We start from the raw sequence: 25951 nt of genomic DNA on the forward strand, positions 1-25951 counted from the left end.
TAACATGGTCTTAATCACATATTATTTCAGTTACTAAGTGAAGAATAAAAATAATCTTAGAGGACTGTGTACAAAGCCCTATTTGTACATCTTTATATAATAATGGCAAAGAAAATAATGCTCATGAATGAGACTGTAGTTCATAATGAAGGAAAACTGTCTTTGCAATATTTACTTATCTACTAGTAACAGCAAGTATAGTCATTAGTGGTTTACTGAGAGGATAATACTGTTATCATCCTCAACAGTAATTTGGGTGCCTTGTGTATTTGGGTCATAGTGTTAGATGCTGGGATTATAAAGTGCTGCATGACAGTCTCTGACTTTGAGAGAGAAATAGGACTGGAAATTGGCCAGCTTTCATACCACCAGGGAGCGAGGCAAGGGAATAAGTAAAAGTAAAAATAATTTAAGTTGTAGAATGTTATGAAGAGAAAAAGGGGGAAGAAGTATGAAAGAAAATGATTTTAAGAAAGAAAAAAAAGACAGAAGTAGAAAGTGTAAATAAATAAGCACTTACTTCAGGATACGTGGGTGCATATATTCTATGAAGCTCATTAATAGCAACCTGACGAGGTGCTGGGAAGAAGTGTACATCCAAGATATTTTACAGAAAGAGATGACTGAGACATCCTAAATCTCAGAATTTAGGGCATGAAATAATGTTACTAGGCCTTGTCATCCTTTGAAACTATGCTACTTCTGAGGTTTTTAATTTTGAAATTTTGTTCTCTAATCCTAACAATCCTTCCCCTACCCCCACGTTCTCTTACCTCCATTAAACGTGCTCTTTGACCTCTTCAGGACCAAGTCTCTTGATCCTTCTTAGTCTCCCAGTGTCTGAGAGTAGCCCTGGCTTCACTTCAGTTCTACTGTTGGATTGTGCAGCCAGAAATTTCTTTTGAACTTTTAATTGAGGTACAACATACATATAGAAAAAGTGCACAGGTCGTAAGTGTACTGCTTGGTGAATTTTCACAAACAGAATGCTCTGTGTAACCAGAGTCCAGATGAAGAAATGAAACATTACTAGCACCCCAGAAGCTCCTCTTGTGCTCCTTCAGTACCCAACCAGGATAATCACTATCCTGACTTCTACCGGCATTGACTGCCTTGGCTGCTTTGAACTTCATATAAATGGAATTATACAGTATGTGCTTTTGTGTATCTGACTTACTTCCCTCGATATTGTGTTTTTAGATTTATTCATATTTTTGCTGCATGCAATTGTTCATCCATTCCCATTGTTGTATAAAATTCTTTGTTATATACCATTATTTACTCATTCAACTGTTTATGGGCAGTTTTATAATATCTGGTTTCTGGCTGCTATGAAGAGTGCTGCTGTGAATATCCTTATTCATATCTTTAGATACATACACACATGTGTACACATACATACACACGCACTCACACACACATTTCTGCTGGGTATGTACCTAAGAGTAGAATTGCTAGGTCACCAGGTATGGGCATGTTCAGCTTTGGTTGATACTGCCACAGGTTCCTCAAAGTGGTTGTGATAATATATACTTCCTACAGCGATATATGGAAGTTCTGGTTACCATATCCTCATCAACTTCTGAATTTTTCTCTCTTTTTCACTTTAGCCATTCATACTTGTAGGTGTGTAGTGATATCACATCATAGTTTTAATCTGAATTTCCCTGAAGACTGATGAAATTTGGGTACCTTCGTATGTTCTGGCCATTTGGATATCTCTTTTGTGAATTGCTTTTTCATGTCTTTCGCCCACTTTTCTATTCAATTGATTTTTTAAAAACTTATTTATAAGAGTTCTTTATATTTGATGGATATAAGTTTTTAATAGATATATGTATTGCAAATATCTTCTTCCATTCTGTGGGTTACTTTTTCACTCTCAATGGTTTCTTTTGATGAGCAGAAGTTCTTAGTAGTAGTTCAGCTTATTAAATTTTTCCATTATGATTAGTTTTTTGGTGCGTCCAGTTGAAGAAAATTTTGCAGATTCCAAAGTCATGATGATGCTATCTTATTTTGTTTTAAAATCTTCATTGTTCTGCCTTTCACATTAGATCTGCAATTAATCTGAAATTTTTGTGTGTGATGGGGTGCGGTATGAGGCAGCAGCACTTACTGAGCACCATTCTTTTCTGCGGTGTCACTTCTGTTTTAAATCAGGTGATCATATATGTGTTGGTGTGATTTCATGGGTCTTTCTATACTTGCCCCAATAGCACACTCTGATGTCTGAACCTTTATAATAGGTCTTGATATCTAACAGTTTCAAATCTTCCAGCTTTGTTGTTGTTCTTCAAGATTGCCTTGCTTATTCTTGGTCTTTTTCATTTCCACGTAAGTTTGAGAATCACTTTACTAGTTTACACACACACACACATACACCCCAGCTGAAGTTTGGTAGGCTTATGTAGATTTTGCACATCAATTTGTGAGAATTGATAGCTCTACTGTGTAGCTAGTAATTTTAAATTCAGCCTTATTGATACCCTCAATTCTCTTCCTCATTCCCCGCCACCCCCCCCCCCCCCCCCCCCCCCCCCCCCCGCTTATCCTGTAAGCCTCAACCCTGGCTTAATTTAGCTAATCTGTTTTCCTTAATTATGTCTCTGGCTGCTTAAGAAAATCAGATAAGATCCTGATTGATTCTCTTGCTTAAGACCTTGGTGCTGCAGTTCTTATTTATGAATTGTTTCTGTTACCTTTCCTTATGGCAGTCCTTCCATTCTTGTACAGCTCTCAAGTAACACAGTAGCTCCTTGCTAACCCTCATCCTGTTCTTAGCAATCTTGTGTGTGGAGATATCTGAAAAACCGTCAGAAATATGGCCTAAACTGCGAGAGAAATGTTGGTACTAAAGATACATTAGCATGACATTAGCATGGAGTCATTAGCATGACATCATACTTGAAACTATAAGTATGGATTAGCTTGTTCATGTAGGAAGTGTGTGAAGTAGGAGGAGACAAGAATATAATCCTGGGGAACAACACCACTTAAAGGTTGGGCTGAGGACAAGTAGAGAACATGACTGATAGAAGAGGCCACATAAGTTGGAGGAGTAGCAAAGAGATGTATTGGAAACCAAGGGAAGAGAAAGTTTCAAAAAGTGGGGCATGGCCAGTAGTGTTAAGTGATGCGTACAGGACAAGAGCATGCTAACGGAAAATAGGCTGGTGGATTTGACTAGTAACTTCAGCAAGAGTAGTAGTCAGTAGCTGGTAATGGGTGGAGAAAGTGGAGGTAATGAGTATGGACTGCTCTGCTCTCTTAAGAATATGAATGGAAATGATAAGGCAGAAGGTAGTCCAGCTGAAAGAGGAGGTAAGATCAGAACTTTTTTCTTTAATGTCTGTTGCCCAGAATCAGCTTGTTCAAAGCTAAACTCATTCTGCTTTATCTGCTATTCTTTTTGCTTTCTTATCTCAGTTAGTAGTATCACCTTTTGCTAGTTGCTCAAGCTGGAAACCTTGGAATCTTCTTTGACTTCTTTCTTAACCCCCCCAACCCCTCAAAACACACTGTTTAAATGGTAACCAGGAATTTTGGATTTTACCTCAGTAATGTCTCTTTCCTTATTCCTTCTCTTGACCCCTTCTGCTGCATTCCTAGACTGAACTCTCCTGTCTTTCCTTGACATTGCAATAGCCATCTTGCTGGTTCTTATTAGTCTCCCTGCCTGTCTCCCCCTCTACCCTCATCCATCTTCATACTGCCCCATTTATCTTTCTAAAGCATGGTTCCCATCATGTGTACATTTTTTAAAGATCTCAGTTGCCTTCCCACTGCCTACTATATATAGTACATTAATTTATTAAGTAAATGAGTACTGATTATGTGTTAGGCATCGTACTAGGCACTAGGGTTACAGTGGTGGACAAATAGGGCCCTCCTATCACCTAGCTTAATGGAATATAAGACTTTTACAATTTGGATCCCAGCTTATCTTTCTAGGATCACCTCCAACTCCTACTCAAATACTCCATTCATTTTAGACTACTTCCTTTTTCATGGGCAAAATTCCTATTATGAAATCACTGTGTTTGCACATGCTGTTTCCAACCCAGAATGCCTTTCTTCTGTCTGCTTGTCGTATTTCTTAAGGTAAACTATCTATAGTCAGGTGGTATTTATTTTCTTCAATTAGCCATTGGCTGTTAGTTAACTAGTAAAGCATCTATACACGTTAGAATTTTAAGAAATATTTGGCAACTAACAATAATATGCATAACTGCTCCTACTTCTTCCAGCTACAAGAAAGAAATTTTTGGAGTGAACTCTTTGTAGGGAGAGATAACTAGAGTTGTAATTTAATTCTGTACTATGCCTCTCTGGTCAACAGCAATGCGTGAAAAATGGGTGAAAAACAGAATAAGCATATGAGTGTTTTGGAGAAACCCATTAACGCCTATTTGACTTATGGAGTATTTGGAATTTTGAATTTATTTATCCATGTTCTTCTAATTTAGACTGATGATGAAGATGATTCTTTTGTTCTTGAAGATCCTACATTGTTAAATATTGATACTATTGATTCTCACTCCTATGATACTTCGTCTGTGGCAAGCTCAGATAGTGGCGACAGGACCAACTTAAAAAGGTAAATATCCTTTTATTTTTTTCTTCTTTTTTTAAATTGAAATATAGTTGATTTACAATGTTGTGTTAATTTCCGTTGTACAGCAAAGTGACTTAGTTATACATATATAGACATTCTTTTTCATATTCTTTTCCATTATGGTTTATCCCATGATATTGAATATAGTTCCCTGTGCTCTACAGTAGGACCTGTTTATCCATTCTATATGTAATAGTTTCCATCTACTAACCCCAAACTCCCAGTTCATTCCCCGCCCCTGCCAAGCAACCACAGGTCTGTTCTCTATGTCTGCGTCTCTTTCTGTTTCATAGATAGGTTCATTTGTGCCATATTTTAGATTCCACATAAAGGTGATATCATATGGTATTTGTCTTTCTCTTTCTGACTTACTTAGTATTGATAATCTCTGGTTACACCCATGTTGCTGCAAATGGCATTATTTCATTCTTTTTTATGGTTGAGTAGTATTCCATTGTATATATGTACCACATCTTCTTTATCCATTCATCTGTCGATGGACATCTAGGTTGTTTCCATGTCTTGGCTATGGTGAATAGTGCTGCTATGAACATAGGGGTGCATGTATCTTTTTGAATTATACTTTTGTTCAGATATATGCCCAGGAGTGGGATTGCTAGATCATATGGTAATTCTGTTTTTAGTTTCCTGAGGAACCTCCATACTGTTTTCCATAGTGGCTGCACCAGCTTACATTCCCACTAACAGTGTAGGAGGGTTCCCTTTTCTCCATACCCTCTCCAGTATTTGTTATTTGTAGACTTTTTAATGATGGCCATTCTGACCAGTGTGGGTTGGTATCTCATTGTGGTTTTGACTTGCATTTCTCTAATAATTAGCAATGTTGAGCATCATTTCATGTGCCTACTGGCCATCTTTAAGTCTTCTTTGGAGAAATGTCTATTTAGGTCTTCTGCCTGTTTTTCAATTGGGTTGTTTGTTTTTTTGTTGTTGTATTGTATGAGCTGTTTGTATATTTTGGAAATTAAGCCCTTGTTGGGTGCATCATTTGCAAATACTTTCTCCCATTCGTTTTGTTTATGGTTTCCTTTGCTGTGCAAAAGCTTGTAAGTTTGATTAGGTCCCATTTGTTTACTTTTGTTTTTATTTCTGTTGCCTTGGGAGACTGACCTAAGAAAACACTGGTATGATTTATGTCAGAGAATGTTTTGCCTATATTCTCTTCTAGGAGTTTTATGGTGTCATGTCTTATGTTTAAGTCTTTAAGCCATTTTGAGTTTATTTTTGTGCATGATGAGAGGGTGTGTTCTAACTTCGTTGATTTACATGCACCTGTCCAACTTTGTCAGCACCAATAGCTGAAGAGACTGTCTTTTTCCTGTTTTATATTCTTGCCTGCTTTGTCAAAGATTAATTGACCATAGGTGTGTGGGTTTATTTCTGGGCTCTCTGGTTAAGCATTCATTTAAATCACACTTGCATACAGTATGGCCTGCTGAAGCTCTGCATAGGAAGTAGAAGGCCCACTCAGGTGGAAATAAAATGCTTGCTAGATCCTGAATATTTAGGCACTGTTGAGGGGAGAGGATAAAAAGGTGGATGACATGACGACTGTCTTCTGTACACACAGTAGGAAGCTATAATAATAGCTGGGGACACCCAGAAGCAGGAGAGCCCTTAGAGGGTGCACACATCACCCCTGGTACAGTGTCTGTGGTGGAAATGTGAGGCTTGGTTTACCTCACCACCTTTCTGTTCCCTCCCTCCTCCCTCCACCACCTTCCTCCTGCTCTCTAAGGACAGCTCCAGTGTTTCTGCATTCCCTTGAAATGGGTTCAGAGGAGAGTCACAGAGATGATTAAAGATTTGGGAAAAGGACTTCTAACCCTATATAACTTCATTTTGGCTGCTTTTCACCTTCCAAATTCTTGGAGAGCACATGAAAAGGAAAGAGAAGTGGAGGAAGCATAATGTAAATACTTTATTGAATTCATGTGTAACTTTAATGTGGCTAAGTTGTTGGTGTATTTTTCCTCGACTTCTTAAATTTTGCCTGTGTCAGTGCTGTCTTCTTTAGGTTGTCAACTCTTGTGGGATAGGGGCCATGGCTGGATATATTAACCTGTTCATCACTTTCTTCTACAAATAAATAACTTAAATTTTTTCAGCTTTATTGAGATATAATTGACATGCAGTACTGTGTAGATTTAAGGTATACAATGTGATTCTTTTTTTTTAATTTTTGAATTTTATTTTATTTATCTTTTTATACAGCAGGTTCTTATTAGTCAGCAATTTTATGCACATAAGTGTATACGTATCGATCTCAATTGCCGAATTCATCACACCACCACCCCCACCCACCGTGGCTTTCCCCGCTTGGTGTCCATACGTTTGTTCCCTACATCTGTGTCTCAATTTCTGCCCTGCAAACCGGTTCATCTGTACCATATTTCTAGGCTCCACATACATGCGTTAATATACGATATTTGTTTTTCTCTTTCTGACTTACTTCACTCTGTATGACAGTCTCTAGATCCATCCACGTCTCAACAAATGACCCAATTTCATTCCTTTTTATGGCTGAGTAATACTCCATTGTATATATGCACCACATCTTCTTTATCCATTTGTCTGTCGATGGGCATTTAGGTTGCTTCCATGACCTGGCTATTGTAAATGGTGCTACAGTGAACATTGGGGTGCATGTGTCTTTTTGAATTATATTTTTTTCTGGGTATATGCCCAGTAGTGGGATTGCTGGATCATATGGTAGTTCTGTTTTTGGTTTTCTAAGGAACCTCCATACTGGCTGTATCAATTTACATTCCCACCAACAGTGCAAGAGGGTTCCCTTTTCTCCACACCCATTTGTTGTTTGTAGATTTTCTGATGATGCCCATTCTAACTGGTGTGAGGTGATACCTCATTGTAGTTTTGATTTGCATTTCTCTAATAATTAGTGATGTTGAGCAGCTCTTCATGTGCTTCTTGGCCATCTGTAGGTCTTCTTTGGAGAAATGTCTATTTAGGTCTTCTGCCCATTTTTGGATTGGGTTGTTCATTTTTTTAATATTGAACTGCATGAGCTATTTATATATTTTGGAGATTCATCCTTTGTCAGTTGCTTCATTTGCAAATATTTTCTCCCATTCTGAGGGTTGTCTTTTCGTCTTGTTTATGGTTTCCTTTGCTGTGCAAAAGCTTTGAAGTTTCGTTAGGTCCCATTTGTTTATTTTTGTTTTTATTTCCATTACTCTAGGAGGTGGATCAAAAAAGATCTTGCTGTGATTTATGTCAAAGAGTGTTCTTCCTATGTTTTCCTCTAAGAGTTTTATAGTGTCCAGTCTTACATTTAAGTCTCTATTCCATTTTGAGTTTACTTTTGTGTATGGTGTTAGGGAGTGTTCTAATTTCATTCTTTTACATGTAGCTGTCCAGTTTTCCCAGCACCACTTACTGAAGAGACTGTCTTTTCTCAATTATATACCCTTGCCTCCTTTGTCATAGATTAGTTGACTGTAGGTGTGTGGGTTTATCTCTGGGCCTTCTATCTTGTTCCATGGATCTATGTTTCTGTTTTTGTGCCAGTACCATATTGTCTTGATTACTGTAGCTTTGTAGTATAGTCTGAAGTCAGGGAGTCTGATTCCTTCAGCTCCGTTTTTTTCCCTCAAGACTGCTTTGTCTATTCGGGGACTTTTGTGTCTCCATACAAATTTTAAGATATTTTGTTCTAGTTCTGTAAAATATGGCATTGGTAATTTGATAGGGATTGCATTGAATCTGTAGATTGCTTTGGGTAGTATAGTCATTTTCACAATATTGATTCTTCCAATCCAAGAACATGGTGTATCTCTCCATCTGTTGGTATCATCTTTAATTTCTTTCATCACTGTCTTATAGTTTTCTGCATACAGCTCTTTTGTCTCCCTAGGTAGGTTTATTCCTAGGTGTTTTATTCTTTTTGTAGTAATGGTATATGGGAGTGTTTCCTTAATTTCTCTTTCAGATTTTTCATCATTAGTGTATAGGAATGCAAGAGATTTCTGTGCATCAATTTTGTATCCTGCTACTTTACCAACTTCATTGATTAGCTCCAGTAGTTTTCTGGTGGCATCTTCAGGATTCTCTATGTATAGTATCATGTCATCTGCAAACAGTGACAGTTTAACGTCTTCTTTTCCAATTTGTATTCCTTTTATTTCTTTTTCTTCTCTGAGTGTGGTGGCTAGGACTTCCAAAACTATGTTGAGTAATAGTGGCGAGAGTGGACATCCTTGTCTTGTTCCTGATCTTAGAGGAAATGCTTTCAGTTTTTCACCATTGAGAATGATGCTTGCTGTGGGTTTGTCATATATGGCCTTTATTATGTTGAGGTAGGTTTCCCCCTATGCGCACTTTCTGGAGAGTTTTTGTCATAAATGGGTGTTGAATTTTGTCAAAAGCTTTTTCTGCATCTATTGAGAGGATCATATGGTTTTTATTCTTCAATTTGTTAATATGGTGTATCACACCGATTGATTTGCGTATATTGAAGAATCCTTGCATCCCTGGGATAAATCCCACTTGAACATGGTGTATGATCCTTTTAATGTGTTGTTGGATTCTCTTTGCTAGTATTTTGTTGAGGATTTTTGCATCTGTATTCATCAGTGATGTTGGTCTGTAATTTTCTTTTTTTGTAGTATCTTTGTCTGGTTTTGGTATCAGGGTGATGGTGGCCTCATGGAATGAGTTTGGGAGTGTTCCTTCCTCTGCAATTCTTTGGAAGAGTTTGAGAAGGATGGGTGTTAGCTCTTCTCTAAATGTTTGATAGAATTCACCTGTGAAACCATCTGCTCCTGGACTTTTGTTTGTTGGAAGATTTTTAATCACAGTTTCAATTTCATTACTTGTGATTGATCTGTTCATATTTTCTATTTTTTCCTGGTTCAGTCCTGGAGCGTTATACCTTTCTAAGAATGTGTCCATTTCTTCCAGGTTGTCCATTTTATTGGCCTAGAGTTGCTTGTAGTAGTCTCTTAGGATGCTTTGTATTTCTGTGGTATCTGTAACTTCTCCTTTTTCATTTCTAATTTTATTGATTTGAGTACTCGCCCTCTTTTTCTTGATGAGTCTGGCTTATGGTTTATCAATTTTGTTTATCTTCTCAAAGAACCAGCTTTTAGGGTTATTGATCTTTGCTATTGTTTTCTTTGTTTCTATTTCATTTACTTCTCCTCTGATCTGTATGATTTCTTTCCTTCTGCTAACTTTGGGTTTTGTTTGTTTTTCTTTCTCTAGTTCCTTTAGGTGTAATGTTAGATTGTTTATTTCAGATTTTTCTTGTTTCTTGAGGTAGACTTGTATAGCTATACACCTCCCTCTTAGAACTGCTTTCGCTGCATCCCATAGGTTTTGGATCATCATGTTTTCATTGTCATTTGTCTCTAGGTGTTTTTTGATTTCCTCTTTGATTTCTTCAGTGATCTCTTGGTTATTTAGTAATGTATTGTTTAGCCTCCATGTGTTTGTGTTTTTTACGTTTTTTTCCCTGTAATTCATTTCTAATCTCATAACGTTGTGGTCAGAAAAGATGCTTGATATGATTTCAATTTTATTAAATTTACTGAGGCTTGATTTGTGACCCAAGATGTGATCTATCCCGTAGAATGTTCTGTGCGCACTGAGAAGAAAGTGTAATCTGCTGTTTTTGGATGCAATGTCCTGTAAATGTCAATTAAATCTATCTGGTCCATTGTGTCATTTAAAGCTTCTGTTTCCTTATTTATTTTCATTTTGGATGATCTGTCCATTGGTGTAAGTGAGGTGTTAAATTGTCCCACTATTATTGTGTTACTGTCAATTTCCTCTTTCATAGCTGTTAGCAGTTGCCTTACGTATTGAGGTGCTCCTATGTTGGGTGCATATATATATTTATAATTGTTATATCTTCTTCTTGGATTGATCCCCTGATCATTATGTAGTGTCCTTCCTTGTCTCTTTTAATATTCTTTATTTTAAAGTCTATTTTATCTGATATGAGTATTGCTACTCCAGCTTTCTTTTGATTTCCGTTTGCATGAAATATCTTTTTCCATCCCCTCACTTTCAGTCTGAGTGTCCCTGCATCTGAAGTGAGTCTCTTGTAGACAGTATATATATGGGTCTTGTTTTTGTATCCATTCAGCAAGCCTGTGTCTTTTTGTTGGAGCATTTAATCCATTCACGTTTAAGGTAATTATCGATATGTACGTTCCTATGACCATTTTCTTAATTGTTTTGGGTTTGTTATTGTAGGTCCTTTTCTTCTCTTGTGTTTCCCACTTAGAGAAGTTCCTTTAGCATTTGTTGTAGAGCTGGTTTGGTGGTGCTGAATTCTCTTAGCTTTTGCTTGTCTGTAAAGCTTTTGATTTCTCCATCGAAGCTGAATGAGATCCTTGCCGGGTAGAGTAATCTTGGTTGTAGGTTCTTCCCTTTCATGACTTTAAGTATATCATGCCACTCCCTTCTGGTTTGTAGAGTTTCTGCTGAGAAATCAGCTATTAACCTTATGGGAGTTCCCTTGTATGTTATTTGTCGTTTTTCCCTTGCTGCTTTCAATAATTTTTTTTGTCCTTAATTTTTGCCAGTTTGATTACTGTGTGTCTCGGCATTTTTCTCCTTGGGTTTATCCTGTATGGGACTCTCTGCGCTTCCTGGACTTGGGTGGCCATTTCCTTTCCCATGTTAGGGAAGTTTTCGACTATAATCTCTTCAAATACTTTCTCTGGTCCTTTCTCTCTCTCTTCTCCTTCTGGGACCCCTATAATGCGAATGTTGTTGCGTTTAATGTTGTCCCAGAGGTCTCTTAGGCTGTGTTCATTTCTTTTCATCTTTTTTCTTTATTCTGTTCCACAGCAGTGAATTCCACCATTCTGTCTTCCAGGTCACTTATCTGTTCTTCTGCCTCAGTTATTCTGCTATTCCTTCTAGTGTAGTTTTCATTTCAGTTATTGTATTGTTCATCTCTGTTTGTTTGTTCTTTAATTCTTCTAGGTCTTTGTTAAACATTTCTTGCATCTTCTCGATCTTTGCCTCCATTCTTTTTCTGAGGTCCTGGATCATCTTCACTATCATTATTCTGAGTTCTTTTTCTGGAAGGTTGCCTATCTCCACTTCATTTAGTTGTTTTTCTGGAGTTTTATCTTGTTCCTTCATCTGGTACATAGCCCTCTGCCTTTTCATCTTGTCTATCTTTCTGTGAATGTGGTTTTTGTTCCACAGGCTGCAGGATTGTAATTCTTCTTGCTTCTGCTGTCTTCCCTCTGCGTGATTCTTTGATATATGTATATGTTGTGAAATGATTACCACAGAAGGGTTACTTATCACCTCACATAATTCGCCTGTTTTTTGTTTTTGCAGTGAGAACATCTAAGATCTACTCTCTTAGCAACTTTCAAGTATATAACACAGTGTTGTTGTAGTCACCATGCTGTATATTAGATCCCCAGAACTTACTCATATTAAAACTGGAAGTTTATACCCTTTGACCAGCATCTCTGTATTTCCCTCTGCCCCTGGATGTCACTATTTTAGTCTGTCTTTCTGTGAGTTTGGCTTTTTAAAATTCCACTATAAGTGAGATCATACAGTATTTGTCCTGCTCTGTCTGATTTATTTCTTGTAGCATAATGCCCTCAAGGTCCATCAGTGTTGTCACAAATGGCAGGATTTCCTTCTTTCTCATGGCTGAATAATATTCCATTGTGTGTGTGTGTGTGTGTGTGTGTGTGTGTGTATGTGCATACACATCTGTATCCATTCATCTGTAGATGGACATTTAACTTAGGTTGTTTCCGTATCTTGGCTATTTTGCATAATGCTGCAATGAACATACGAGTGCAGGTATCTCTTTGAGATAGTGATTTTGTTTCCTTTGAATATACAACCCAGAAGTAGGATTGCTGGATCACATGGTAGTTCTAGTTTTAATTTTTTGAGGGCCCTCCATGCTATTTTCCATAGTGACTGCACCAGTTTACATTCCCACCAACAGTGTCTGGGGATTCCTTTTTCTCTGTATCCTCACAAACGCTTATCTTTTGTTTTTTTGATAATAGCCATACTAATGGATATGAGATGATATCTCATTGTGGTTTTCATATGCATTTCTCTGATGATTAGTGATGTTGAGCACATTTTCATGTACCTGTTGGCCATCTGTTGTGTTCCTTGGAAAAATGCCTATTTAGGTCCTCTGTGCATTTTTTTACTCAGATCGTTTTTTGCTCTTGAGTTATAAGTGTTCTTTATATATTTTGGTTATTCACCCCTTATGGGGTTAATGGTTTGCAGATATTTTTTGCTATTCCATAGGTTGCCTTTTCATGTTTTGATTGTTTCTTTAGCTGTGCAGAAGCTTTTTAGTTTGATGTAGTCCCATTTATATATATTTATATATATTATATGTATATCTGCTTTTGTTGCTTGTGTTTTTGGTTCCATACATAACCAAAAAATTGCTGCCAATACCACTGTCAAGGAGGTTTTTCCCTTTGTTTTTTTCTAAGAGCTTTGTGGTTTCAGGTCTTATGTTTAAGTATTTAATCTGTTTAATCTTTGTGAGTGGCATAAGGTAAGGGTACAGTTTCATTCTTCTGCATGTGATTACCTAGTTTTCCTAGCACCATTTATTGGAGAGAATATTCTTTCCTCATTGAGTGCTCTTGGCTCCTTTGTCAAATATTAATTGACAATATATGCAAGTGGTTATTTCTGGGCTCTGTTTTGTTCGTTGATCTATGTGTCTTTTATAATGCCAGTACCATCCTGTTTTGATTACTGTAGCTTGAAATAGAGTTTGAAATCAGGAAGTGTGATGCCTCCAGCTTTGGTCTTCTTTCTCAAGGTTACTTTGATTTGGATCAGTTGTGTTTCTATAAACTAACAATGAAATATATAAAAAAGTAATAAAAATCTCATTTACAGTGGCATCAAAAGCAATAAAATACTTAGGAATAAGTTTAGGAACAAGGAGGTGAACGAGCTGTACACAGAAAATTATAAGAATTGATGAATGAAATTAAAAAACACAAATGGAAAGATATCCCATGTTCATGGATTAATTAAAATGTTCATACTGCCCACAGCCATGTATAGATTCAGTGCAATCCCTATCAAAATTTCAATAACAAATTTTTTCACAGAAAAAACAATCCTAAAATTTGTATGGAACCATTATAACGTAAATGTTTTGGATGATTTGGTCACTACCTGCTTAAAAGCTGTGGTGTCTTCTTTTTGCCTGCATAGTAATGTCAGAACTGCTTTGCATGGCATCAGTCTGAACCCTGCTTACCATTTTGACATTATCTCTGAGCACTCCCACTCCTGTCCTCCTGGTCCATGCCTTTTGTGTACTTACATTCTCCACACACTGTGCACCATTACATCTTCATATTATTGCTTGTGCTTTTTTGTTGTCTGACAGACTCCTAGTTATCTATCAAGGCCAGCTCAGATGCCTTTTGTTTTCTATAGCTCTCCCTAATAGCTCCCTAATAAACAGGATTAAACTCTTCATTTCATTTCTGCAGTGCTTTATTTATTTTTCTTTTCTAACATTTATCCTTTAATTTAAGAGTGAGTTACTCATTAGTCCCTCTAGCTAGGATATGAGGTCCTTGAGAGTAGGAGCTTTGACCTTCTTATTTTTGTATCCCCAGAGCATACGTTTAGTCACATAGGGTAGGTGTTCAATGTTTGGTAAAAGTTAAATTATTTTTTGTACAGTGATGCGTAGGTTAAGTGAAAGGAGCATCAGAGAATGAGTAATGAGTAGGGAATTTGAGGCAGTTGGTTGGAGAATGAGAGGGTCGTTATAGACAACAGGAGGGCAAGAAAGGTGGCAAAGGTGGAAGGCAGGTAGAGGTAATGTAGACATGTGAGCAGGGGTGCTCTATAGGCAACCTTCTGATGAGTAGCAGAACCTCTTGCTGTATTTCTTAAGGTGGGCAAGAAACAGGTTGAATCAGTGAAAAAGAAATGGTGGCTTTATTCATTTTCCTGCTTGTGCTTCTCTGAGGCTCAGGGTGGATTCAGTACATTTTAACGTGAGACTGTTAGACTTTATACCTCTTTGCAAACCAGAGCTAACAAAGTAATACAGTGTTTTATGCTTTTCTCGTTTTTATTTTTTCTTCTTTCAAAGTTTTAAAGACCCTGCCTCTTCAATTTTTTTTTCCAATTCTTAAACATTTTCCTTTTTTTTTTCTTTTTAAGAAAGAAGAAATTACCTGATTCTTTTTCACTCCATGGATCAGTTATGCGACATTCACTTTTGAAGGGAATTTCTGCCCAAATAGTGTCTGCAGCTGTAAGTATTTTGTTCTCTTCCCCCAACTTTATAACCTGCAATGGCATAATGAAGTAGGAATGAGCATAAAACAAAGCATAGCACTTCTCTTGGCCCGAGGCTTAAGAAAAATAGAATCTGGCTTTCATGGGTTTTGTGTGATTATTTTTGACTCATAAGACATAGCTACACATCTTGACATAGAAATTAGTGCAGCCATGAAATAAAGGTCTGCCCAGAGTCTCGGGTGTGCCTAAATGAAATATGGCAGCAAGCCTAAAAGAAACACTATCTGCTTTTTCTTTAAATTCCTTTGCAGTTTAGTTGCCGTCTTGTGTATTTGGTTGAGGTAGAGTGCTTGTTTTTTTTAGTCTTTTCATATGGAGAAATGATTGATCAGAATCTTTTACAACTGAGTGATTTTTTTATAATTCACAAAAGTCTTTTCATGTACCTTATTTCATATACTCTTACAACTTTGAAAGTAGGGAGAGCCATATCCTATTTTACAAATGAGAAGACAGGCTCAGAGAGGTGACATTAACTTGTGTTACATCATTGGGTTAGGAGATAGCAGAGCAGTTACTCAAAATTGGGGTTTTTGGCTCCCAAGTCTAGTGCTTCTTTGTTGTGAAATGAGGGTGGTATTGGTGAATGTGGCCAGTGTATAATAGCTGGAACAGAATATCTGTGTCTTTTTTGAAAATGATTTAGAGTACTGTGTTAAGTGCAGAAATATTTAATAGTCCATCAAGACAATAGATGCTGATCCGGGTATGTTTTATCAAATTTTCCTTTGGCCTCAAGGCCTGTAGTTTTACGCAGACTTTCAGTTTTGGTTTTCTGAATTCAGTATATAGGTTCTGTAAATAATAATAGTAATAATAATGATGATGATGACAGATTCATACCCCAGGAACTTTGATATGTTTTTATGTTCTTTTCCTGGAGTTTAATTGGTATTTTGCATATTCAGTTTGGACAAAGTTTTGATTTTTCACAAGGGTAAGAGATTGATACAGAAGTGGCATTATGACACCATAACCACATTGTAATCTTCAGGTTTATTAGAGAAAGCTCTTATTGCAGAAACCAAACCAAACCAAACACAAAAAACACACACAACCCCCCCCCCCCCGAAAACAACAACCAAAAAACCCCCCAAAGAAACAATAAAAAAGAAAGAAAGAAAAAGTGTTCTCTGCGGGCAGTTGGTATACCCTGACCCAGCTCATATATCATGAAGTCAATTTAAATAGAGAGATAGTCAAGCAATGGAGGAAACCTGGGCAATTGTCCTTCCTCTTGTAGGTGGAGAGTAGCTCATATTTTCTAGAATGGGAACCACCTGTTGAGGATTACATTTCCATGACGTTTTCTGAATTTAATCCTGATGTAGGTGATGAAATTCATTCCTTTCAAAATCAAGATGAACCAGAACAGTCATTTGACCCACCTGTGCAGTTTTAAAAATATTTTGAATAATGGAGACTGAACTAAAACTCAGACATTGAACAATGATTAGATAAATCTGTTATTTAAAAGGGTTTCTCCTTTCTCTTGAAGAGGAGGGAAAAATTGTAATAAATCCCAGAGTGTTTGCATTCTGTTCTTATTTCATTGCCATGGCTGAGCTCCTTTGGTATGTTAAAATGAAAACTGCTTTTCTTGTGACAGTCTTCATACTCTGCTTTCCTAATTTTGGATTACCAGCTCAATTTAAATTGTATGCTTTTCTGTGATGGTTGGTTTATTAACATGTAAAGCTAGTTATATTTTGGGGTTTCTCTCCTGAATGGCTGTTCAGTAATGCTTTCAGCCATGTGGATAGTGATGTTATTTAGGGCTGCCTAAGGCGTTGATCATCATGGCCTTGTAGTCTGTGCCTGGAGAACACTTAGGAGAGATGAAACTTTTGGAGTTGTGAACCTCATTGTTTAATTTTGGAATCCTCCTCAAAGTAATATGACATGTGACTATATTTAAAATACACTACCAAACGTAAAATAGATAGCTAGTGGGAAGCAGCCGCATAGCACAGGGAGATCAGCTCGGTGCTTTGTGACCAGCTAGAGGGGTGGGATAGGGAGGGTGGGAGGGAGGGAGATGCAAGAGGGAAGAGATATGGGAACATATGAATATGTATAACTGATTCACTTTGCTATAAAGCAGAAACACATCATTGTAAAGCAATTATACTCCAATAAAGATGTTAAAAAATGGATTCAAATTAATTTTAAAGGATATTTATCATTTTATGATCACTTAAGATGACGGGGATACCTTGGCATAGTGTTTTTGCAAAATGTGTCCATTGTATAAGAATCTCCTAGGATACTTATGAAAATACAGATTCCTGGGCACCATCCCAGACCTACTGAATTGGAATCTAGTTCTAGCAGTGTAGCTAGGGATTTGCATTTTAACGGGTATCCCAGGTGATTCTAACGCGCGTGGCTTTTGAGAATCACTATCCTAAGATGCCGTAACACCAGCACTAAAATTCTATTCATATATCCTCTAAATTGCTTCCCATATCTGTGGGTTTTAGCTTTGAAAGTTAGCTGACTTCTGATTGCATTTTTCAGGTTCCATTTTGAATATAGTTTATGTTCTCCATTTGCTGGCTCATTCTTTTTCCCTGTCCAGGACACAAATCAATCATTTATCAAATATTTGTTGCATGTTTCTTTATTGTTCAGCATTATGTTAGGCATCCTTTACACACACACATCCACACAAAGTTGAGTATATCCTACTCTCCAGAACGTTGTACATAGCAGCGTTGGTGATTGTTCTTCCTCATAGTTCCATGCCCTGGTGTAAGTATTTTAGGTTAGTTCCTGGGAAGCTCTGTAAAGTTGGATACAATAGATTCTGCCTTCTGAGAGATTATAATAATGAATTGAGCACACTGACAGGGACAGACAGAAAAGAAATACAGAAGTGGTCCAAAGAGCCTGGTCTGGGAATGGAAACCCTGAGTTTTAGACATAGTCTACCACTTCCTGAATAACTGTGGGCAAGTCAATTTAAGCTCTTTGAAACTTAATCTGAATCTTAAGAATCTTAATCTGTTTTCTTAATCTGGAAAATCAGAATAATACTACTTGTTTGATCCATCTCTCCTGGTTTGAGTATCAAATAATGTGATAAATACATTTGAAAGCTCTTTGCTACTACAGTTCTAATCATTGAAAGCCCTTGTTATTATTCAAAGCTACAGAAGTACCAAATATTAGTAGACACCCTTACATTTTTAGGATATTTTACATTTAATTTGATCCTCAGGACAACTCATGGCGGTAGCTAGGGCAGTGTTTGCCTTTTCTGCAAACAGGTAAGGGGACTAATACTCAGAAGGGTTAGGTGGCTGTGCCGAGGTCACACAGTCACTGGTAAGGAGCTGGCACTAGCACTTAAGTTTTGATTTTCTTATTCTGACTGAATATACCCTGCTCTGGCTTTTATTTATTTATTTTTATTTTAAAAATTATTTTATTTCTTTTTGCCTTTCATTTTTAATTTTTTTTAACATCTTTATTGGAGTATAATTGCTTTACAATGGTGTTAGTTTCTGCTGTATAACAAAGTGAATCACCTATACATATACATGTATCCCCATATCTCCTCCCTCTTGCGTCTCCCTCCCTCCCACCCTCCCTATCCCACCCCACTAGGTGGTCATAAAGCACCGAGCTGATCTCCCTGTGCTGTGCGGCTGCTTCCCACTAGCTATCTATTTTACGTTTGATAGTGTATATATGTCCATGCCACTCTCTCACTTCATCCCAGCTTACCGTTCCCCCTCCCCCCCTCCTCAAGTCCATTCTCTACGTCTGTGTCTTTATTCCTGTCCTGCCCCTAGGTTCATCAGAACCATTTTTTTTTTCTTTTAGATTCCATACATATGTGTTAGCATACGGTATTTGTTTTTCTCTTTCTGACTGCACTCTGTATGACAGACTGTAGGTCCATCCACCTCACTACAGATAACTCAATTTCGTTTCTTTTTATGGCTGATGATTTTTATTTAGGGCTTATTTTGTAATCTGCTGGGTAGGAAGCTCCTACTTAGAGGAAGAATGTCTTTAGTATATGTTTCCGTTTTTAAAATCTTTATGTACTCTTACCATTGTGACCCATAGTACTTATAGTTTATTCACATTATTGAAAATAGAATCTCTTTCCTCTCTCTTTCCCTTTACATTTTCATTTATAATCAGTACCCTTCCTGAAACAGTAAAAGAAAACGATCTGCTCTTGTGCTCTTTATATTTTGTTGGTATATACAACTTTTGTAGTTTCTCTTATTTGGGGGCAAAAATGACGGTTCTACCTCTTGTCTGAATTGTATATGTAAAGAGAGGGCCTTATACCATTTTGTGCTTAAAAATGGGAAAGTCTTTTCAAATACTTTTTTTTAAAATTTTATTTAGGACAAAGTAGATGCTGGCTTGCCTACAGCAATTGTAAGTATACTTTAAATCCTTTAAAGGTAAGCTTTCTATTTGATCAGGTTTTCTTAGATTTATTCTTCCGATATTCAAAGTTATACATAAATTTTGTGATAATTAATTCATGTCATTTACTGCCAGTAATCAGGTTTAAAATTTGTCCTTGTTGAATGTTCTCATTCTTTCTATTTTCAGTTTTCTCTTTTTGTTTTGTTTTTTAAGAAAAATAATGATTAGCCTTTTCCCAATTTATTTGTATGTGGTGCTACCCTGCCCAAGTATATTTGCTCCTTCTGTGACTTGGCCTCGCTTTGGTTATAGGGAGTGGAAAACAGTGTTTGGTAAAATCACTTTGTGGTAAATAGTACACTTAACAGCTCTGAACTCCATTGCCAAGCCTGCCAAATAGTAAATCTGTGGAGTGATTATAGAGAACTGGGGGATATTGAAAGCACACTAGTGCCCTCTTTTCTATTTTCAACTATTTCCAGCTGCCTCCTGTAGCTTTCTTATTAGATAGTCAATTGGTGAGGAAGTGGGCTGGGTTTTGAGTATTTCTGGTGCCTTTTGGCTCCTGTGAATAAGCTGCAGAAGGGCTTTCTTGTCCCTTTCCCACACTCGTAGGAGGCTCTTGGTTGGGTAGCATAAGTGCCTCTTACTTTGTGTGGACCCCTGAATTTTTCAAAAAATTGCTTTAGAGGAAGTTAAGTGGCATGTTTTTGCCTATAATGTTGAACATATGATATTTTAATATTGTTACCCTTAGAGTAAATTTAGAGGGATTCCCAGAAATAAGATGTTCTGAGTTTCATTTCCTGTTTTGCCTCCTAGATGAAATTTTCCTTATTTATAATAGTTGGTATGTTATCTGGTGCCTAGAGGAAAGAAAACCAGCAAATTCAATTCTGATTATTTCAAGATCCTTGTAATGTCTTAAAATGTAATCTTCTCTTTTGTTCTCAGGCAGTGTCGAGTCTGATAGCAGTGGGTACATCTCATGGATTGGCTTTAATATTTGGTAAATTTTCTAACTACTTTCCTTATTTTAAATATTAAGTATTTGGGGTTTTTTTAATAATGTCTTTAAAATCACAGTTTATATAGTAAACTTAATTTTTTTGAAAAAAGCCAGAAAAACTTGAAAAGTAGCAGTCAGCGTTTTTATAGTTAAAAATTACTTGACTCAGCTTCATTTTGTTGCTCATTGCAAGTTTATTTTCTTCTTTATGAATTTATAAGCTATCATATCATATCTTTTGACTCTCTGCAGACCTAGACAAAAAGGATATAAAGTTGAGAGGTTGTCATTTCGTGTTCCTCTGGTTTGTGGTGGTGCTAATGTTTTATTCTAAATCATATCTGAGTAGTAGGTATTTGAAAAGATCTTCAGGGAAAGAGATTCCCAGGCTTTCTCAGTAATTTTCAGTAACTCTTACTGACAGTGTTTTTTTTCATTTACATTGTAAATCCCTCTAAACAGAAAAATTTTTAGCCCATAATCACTTTCTTTTTTTGGTTGAGAAGAGAACTTAGCTAGTTTTATTTGTATGGTAGGTGATAGTCCTATTTTCTCATTTTCTTTTCCTACGTGAGACTAAATAAACCTAGTTTTAATCTTTCTTTGCTTTTGCATTCAATACTGTGAGCAGAACATTTTGTTCTGTTTACTTAAAAACTACTAGATAATATTTTCCTGTCATTTTTAGTGTTCTCTATGGATCTTAAGTCTTTTGCAACTTTCTTAAATGGAATTCCTGATGACACTGCATTTTGGTAAGGACTCTACAGGATATTGTGTAAGGATTACCTGGGAAGACCTTAATAGCAGAACCACAGTTTGATCTCTGTGGGCCTTGCATTTTTATTTATCGTATGAGTGAATAACTAGTTATTTTCCCTTGTTTTTGAACAATTTGACTCCCTATTTATAAATTTTCCATTATGCCAAAAGCCTTATTTATCTGTGTTTTTAACAACTAGTCTTTTCAAAGGCGATTGATATAAATAATAAAGTTTTTTTGTCTGGGGATGAGAAGAATGGAAACAAAAATATAATTCTCTTGAGAACTTTAGAATTGATTCTTTAAACAACAATTTTTTCTTATTCCATAATATGTGTTCATAATAAAATATTTAGATGAGCAAAAGGTTGAAGATACACCAAATTCTGCCATCCAGGAATAATTCCTAACATTTCTGTATGGCCTTCTAATCTTTTTTCCTGTACATGTGTGTATATATATGTACACACCCCCAAATGGGATCATGTTAATTTGTAACCTGCATTTTCATTATAATGAACATCTTTCCATGTGATTATTAGTCATCTGTAACATAATTTTTTTCTGTATTAAGTTATTAGCTTTTTTTTTTTTATTGAAGTATGATCGATTTACAGTGTTGTGTTTCTGGTGTACATCAAAGCGCTTCAGTTTATATATATATTTATATATTCTTTTTCATATTCTTTTCCATTATGGTTTATTACAGGATATTGAATATAGTTCCCTATGCTATACAGTAGAACCTTGTTGTTTATCTATGTTATATATGGTGGTTTGTATCTGCTAATCCCAAACTTCTAATTTACCCCTCCCCCTCTCCTTTGGTAACCGTGAGTTTGTTTTCTATGTCTGTGATTCTGTTTCTGTGTAACATCATTTTTAATGGCCACGTTTTACTTAATCGTTTCCTACTATAAGACATTTAGGTTGTTTCTAACCAAAAAGTAGAGTGATGAACATCTTTGTAACTGCATTTTTGTGCACATGATTATTTCCTTAGGACAAATTCCTAAAAGTGGGCTTGCGGAGGTCAGGGTATGAACATTTTAAACACTTCTGATGTATACTGCCTAATTGTCTTCTAGAAAGTTTTACCAGCTTGCTCTCCTATCACGTGTAGGAATGCTTGTTTTCCTATGAGGGCATAGTTGGTATCAGATTGATAGAATTCTGGGAAAGGATCTTCATAGGACTTTTAGTTCAATCCCCTTATTTACGTATGAGGTGATTGAGAACCAGAGAGGTTAAGTGACATGTACAGAGCCAAATTCAGAATCAAGGAATACTGAATCCTAAGATCAGTACATTTCCACACTTCCAAGCAGTTCTCCCCAGTTCTGAGAGAAAAGGAGGCAAATTGCAAGATATATAAAGGAAAGAATGGAAGAACTAAGATGAATGAGGATAAAATACAATGTACGTGTTTATCTGTCAGCAGAATACATGTTTATTTTTGTTCCCACTTACCAGTACTCACTTTTCTTCAACTCTATCTGCTTTAATATCCCTTCCTTACCGCAAGGTTATAAGAATATGTGCCTGCTTATAATCAAATCCATGCAGAGCTTACTGCAACAAATTAAAATGAAGTCTTTTTGGGCTTCCCTGGTGGTGCAGTGGTTGAGAGTCCGCCTGCCGATGCAGGGGACATGGGTTCGTGCCCCGGTCCGGGAAGATCCCACATGCCGCGGAGCGGCTCTGCCCGTGAGCCATGGCCGCTGAGCCTGCGCGTCCGGAGCCTGTGCTCCGCAATGGCAGAGGCCACAACAGTGAGAGGCCCGTATACCGCAAAAAAAAAAAAAAAAAAAAAAAAAAATGAAGTCTTTTAAAATAAAAACTAACAGAGAAGAAGAGTTTATTGTTTTTCATTACTGTCTTCTTAATTTTCTTGGGCCTGCTTTCTAATTTTTTTAGACCCCAGCAACTTTCTTGTAGATTTGATGAAATAATAATCTTTCATTACAGTCTCATGAAAAAGAAAGTATGCCATAATGAACATTTTGAGAAAGGATCATAATATTCTAGTTAGGCTTTGGATTTTTAATCATGCAGTTAATAAATTTTACTCATTTTTGTGGGAATCAGATATTTGGACAATGAGTTTTAGTAAATGGATTTAAATTTGCTTGAAAGCCAGGAAAAAAATGGCAGAGTAATAATACTATGAAGTGTCTAGATTAGAGATCTGGGTTAAATCTGATCTTTTAAACATCTTTGTTGATCATAGGAAAAAGTGCAGAACTGTACTTGTTTAAGTACCATTAGATTCTCTTTGGAATAGAGGCCTGGGTCATTAAAATAGTAATCATTATAAGCTTCTTAAACGTCGTGTAAATTGCCTTTTCTTATGGAATTATAGGTATATGGTATTTATTATGTATCTTGGTTCTTACCTAAATATAGGATCTCAAAAATTCGAATCTTAATAAAGATATCTCCCTATCCTAAGGCCCTTAGTTTTCCATTTTGGGGGTTGTTAGTATACTTTAGTAGATTATCTTTTGGAAATTGTTTTTGTTTTTATCAAGCTTAATGGACTTGGATTTACTGTGCTAAAATTTGGATATTATGCATTTTCTTTATTTCCGTACCAATACCTAAATATAAATGCTAGATGTATCATTTAATCACATTTAGTATCATTCCCACAGATAACTAAAGTTTATCACTTATACTCTTGAAATTTTACCTGTCTTTTCTCTGAACTTTTGAACTGATTTCTTGCTTTTCTCTTTTTTTTGATCTTTTCTCCATGGATTCAAAGGAAAAGGTATAGTAATTTTGGTTTGCATGAGTGACTCTTTTTCTTTTGACCTTTTTAATGTTGAAAAAGAATGTTACTAGTTACAGTCGATGTCCTCTTATGAAATGCTTATTGAAAAGTTTTGAAATTAGTTAAAGTAGGGAATTGTTAAAAATTATAAATATATGCATACCTTTAATGTTTTATTTTAATTGAAAATAAATTAGTGAATATTGTTCTTAATCTTTTGGCGTAGACCAAAACTGTTTCTTTGAGTTTGTATCTGCCAGTTGGACGTCTGCAGCATCTTTTTTGGCATAAGCTGCATCAGTGATGGGTCATGCAAAATTTGTACTTTTAATTAAAAAAAGAGGTAAAAGCTTAGGCACCTGTGAATCAGTCGAGGTGTGCAAAATTTTAGATTTTCATAAAACTTCTTTTCAGTTTTCTGCAGTAGTCTTGTCCATACGTTACTTCATGACAGTTAATTTAAAGCAACTCATCTTTACCAAGTTTTTCTAAAACATTCATTTAACTTTCATAGAAACAACAGCTCTTTCTTTTCCACTGTATTTCATCAGTTGACAATATTGTTTAATTACATTTTTAAAGTACATTAGTATTCCAGTGACCTGAGCAGGTTTGGAAATGAACACAACTGACTTTTCGTAAGCATCTGAGTTCTAGAAAATAGCCAGTTAGCTGTGGGGAGTCAGTGTATCGTGGGCTTTAGTCAGTAAGTTTTATAGAGAGAATGGAGAACTTTAATTCTGTGTGTTTGTTAGATGGCAGTCAGGTAAAGTGCTTCTGCTGTTTTATGATCATTGATGAAAAATGTTTCCTAATAACTCTTTTCTTCTCCTTTGGTCTTAGAGAATATTTTAATAATGCACAAAGGAGTAGTATTGAAGAATGGTGAATACTGGCAATAAAAGTAGAGCTCCACACACATAATTAGATTTTGATTCCTTCTAGGATCTAGGTATTTCCTTCTCTGATGGCTTTTGGGATGTAGTTAAAACAAATTAGGGGTGAATAAATAGAGGATTAGATTAATTTTGGTATACGGAGAGCAGAAATTCTTGAAGTATGTACAAATTTAGATTTTATGGCTATTATAGACTTTATATGTTATTTATGGCTTTTCTTTGCTACTTAGCACATTACTCTTAAGCCTAGAATATGCTGAGATCTACCCTAAGTAAAGTGTACTGCGAAAGGTATACTAATAAAGAAATAGATACAATTCATTGCACTACCAAATGGATGTGCTTTTTGTGGTATCTGGGCTTCGAGTTCTCTTAATTAATTGGTAAGCTATTTATTATCATTAATAATAATTCTTCATAGGACTTTCTTGGTGGACCAGTGGTAAAGAATCCACCTTACAATGCAGGGGATGCGGGTTCAATCCCTGGTCAGGGAACTAAGATCCCACATGCTGTGGGGCAACTAAGCCCACGCGCCACAACTACTGAGCTCGAGCGCCTCAACTAGAGCCCGCATGCTGCACACAACAGAGCCCATGAGCCCTGGAGCCTGTGTGCCACAACTAGAAAAGAGAAAACCCGAACGCCACAACTAGAGAGACGCCCATGCACCACAAGGAAGAGCCCGCACGCCTCAACGAAGATCCTGCATGCCGAAACTAAGACCCAACTCGGCCAAAAAAAAAAAAAAAAATCTTAAAAAAAAAAAAATTCTTTGCGTGTGTGCCATTGGATAGTTTTCATATTTTTCATAGGCATTTACAAAATTTAAGCTCTATGCCAACTCTGAAGTTTATAGGAAAAATGATAGTCTCATTTCATATTTCTTGCCCAGATCAAGAGCCCCATTGGAGGAGGAGAATGTGGAGAGCTCTGATTTTCACCTTTCTTGCTTCTGTCCACGTCCTTTTGTTCTTTCCATGTAGCTTTAGAAATTAAGTTTTTGGAAGAGGTTTTAAGTTTGTCTTCACCAAATACCTTTCCCCAGAATTGTCTAGAAAAATTTGGACTACAGAATGTTCTTCTAGTAGAAGAAACCTCTTCAATAAGACTCTGCTTTCTTCTTTCCACAGACATTCTA

At 36.4% G+C, this 25951-nt stretch overlaps 1 protein-coding gene across 3 annotated transcripts in view; it reads left to right on the forward strand.

The window, feature by feature from the left end:
• VPS8 (VPS8 subunit of CORVET complex) overlaps positions 1 to 25951 on the forward strand; it is a 304464-nt gene that overhangs the window by 10579 nt on the left and 267934 nt on the right. For all 3 annotated transcript variants that reach the window (XM_073803975.1, XM_019946111.3, XM_073803976.1), the window contains exons 4-7: positions 4470 to 4600; positions 14825 to 14918; positions 19337 to 19369; positions 20318 to 20372. In XM_073803975.1, the coding sequence (XP_073660076.1) occupies positions 4470 to 4600; positions 14825 to 14918; positions 19337 to 19369; positions 20318 to 20372 (313 nt within the window). The remainder of the gene's footprint in view (positions 1 to 4469; positions 4601 to 14824; positions 14919 to 19336; positions 19370 to 20317; positions 20373 to 25951) is intronic.

Source organism: Tursiops truncatus, chromosome 4 (genome assembly GCF_011762595.2).
Source record: "Tursiops truncatus isolate mTurTru1 chromosome 4, mTurTru1.mat.Y, whole genome shotgun sequence".
NCBI lineage: Eukaryota > Metazoa > Chordata > Mammalia > Artiodactyla > Delphinidae > Tursiops > Tursiops truncatus.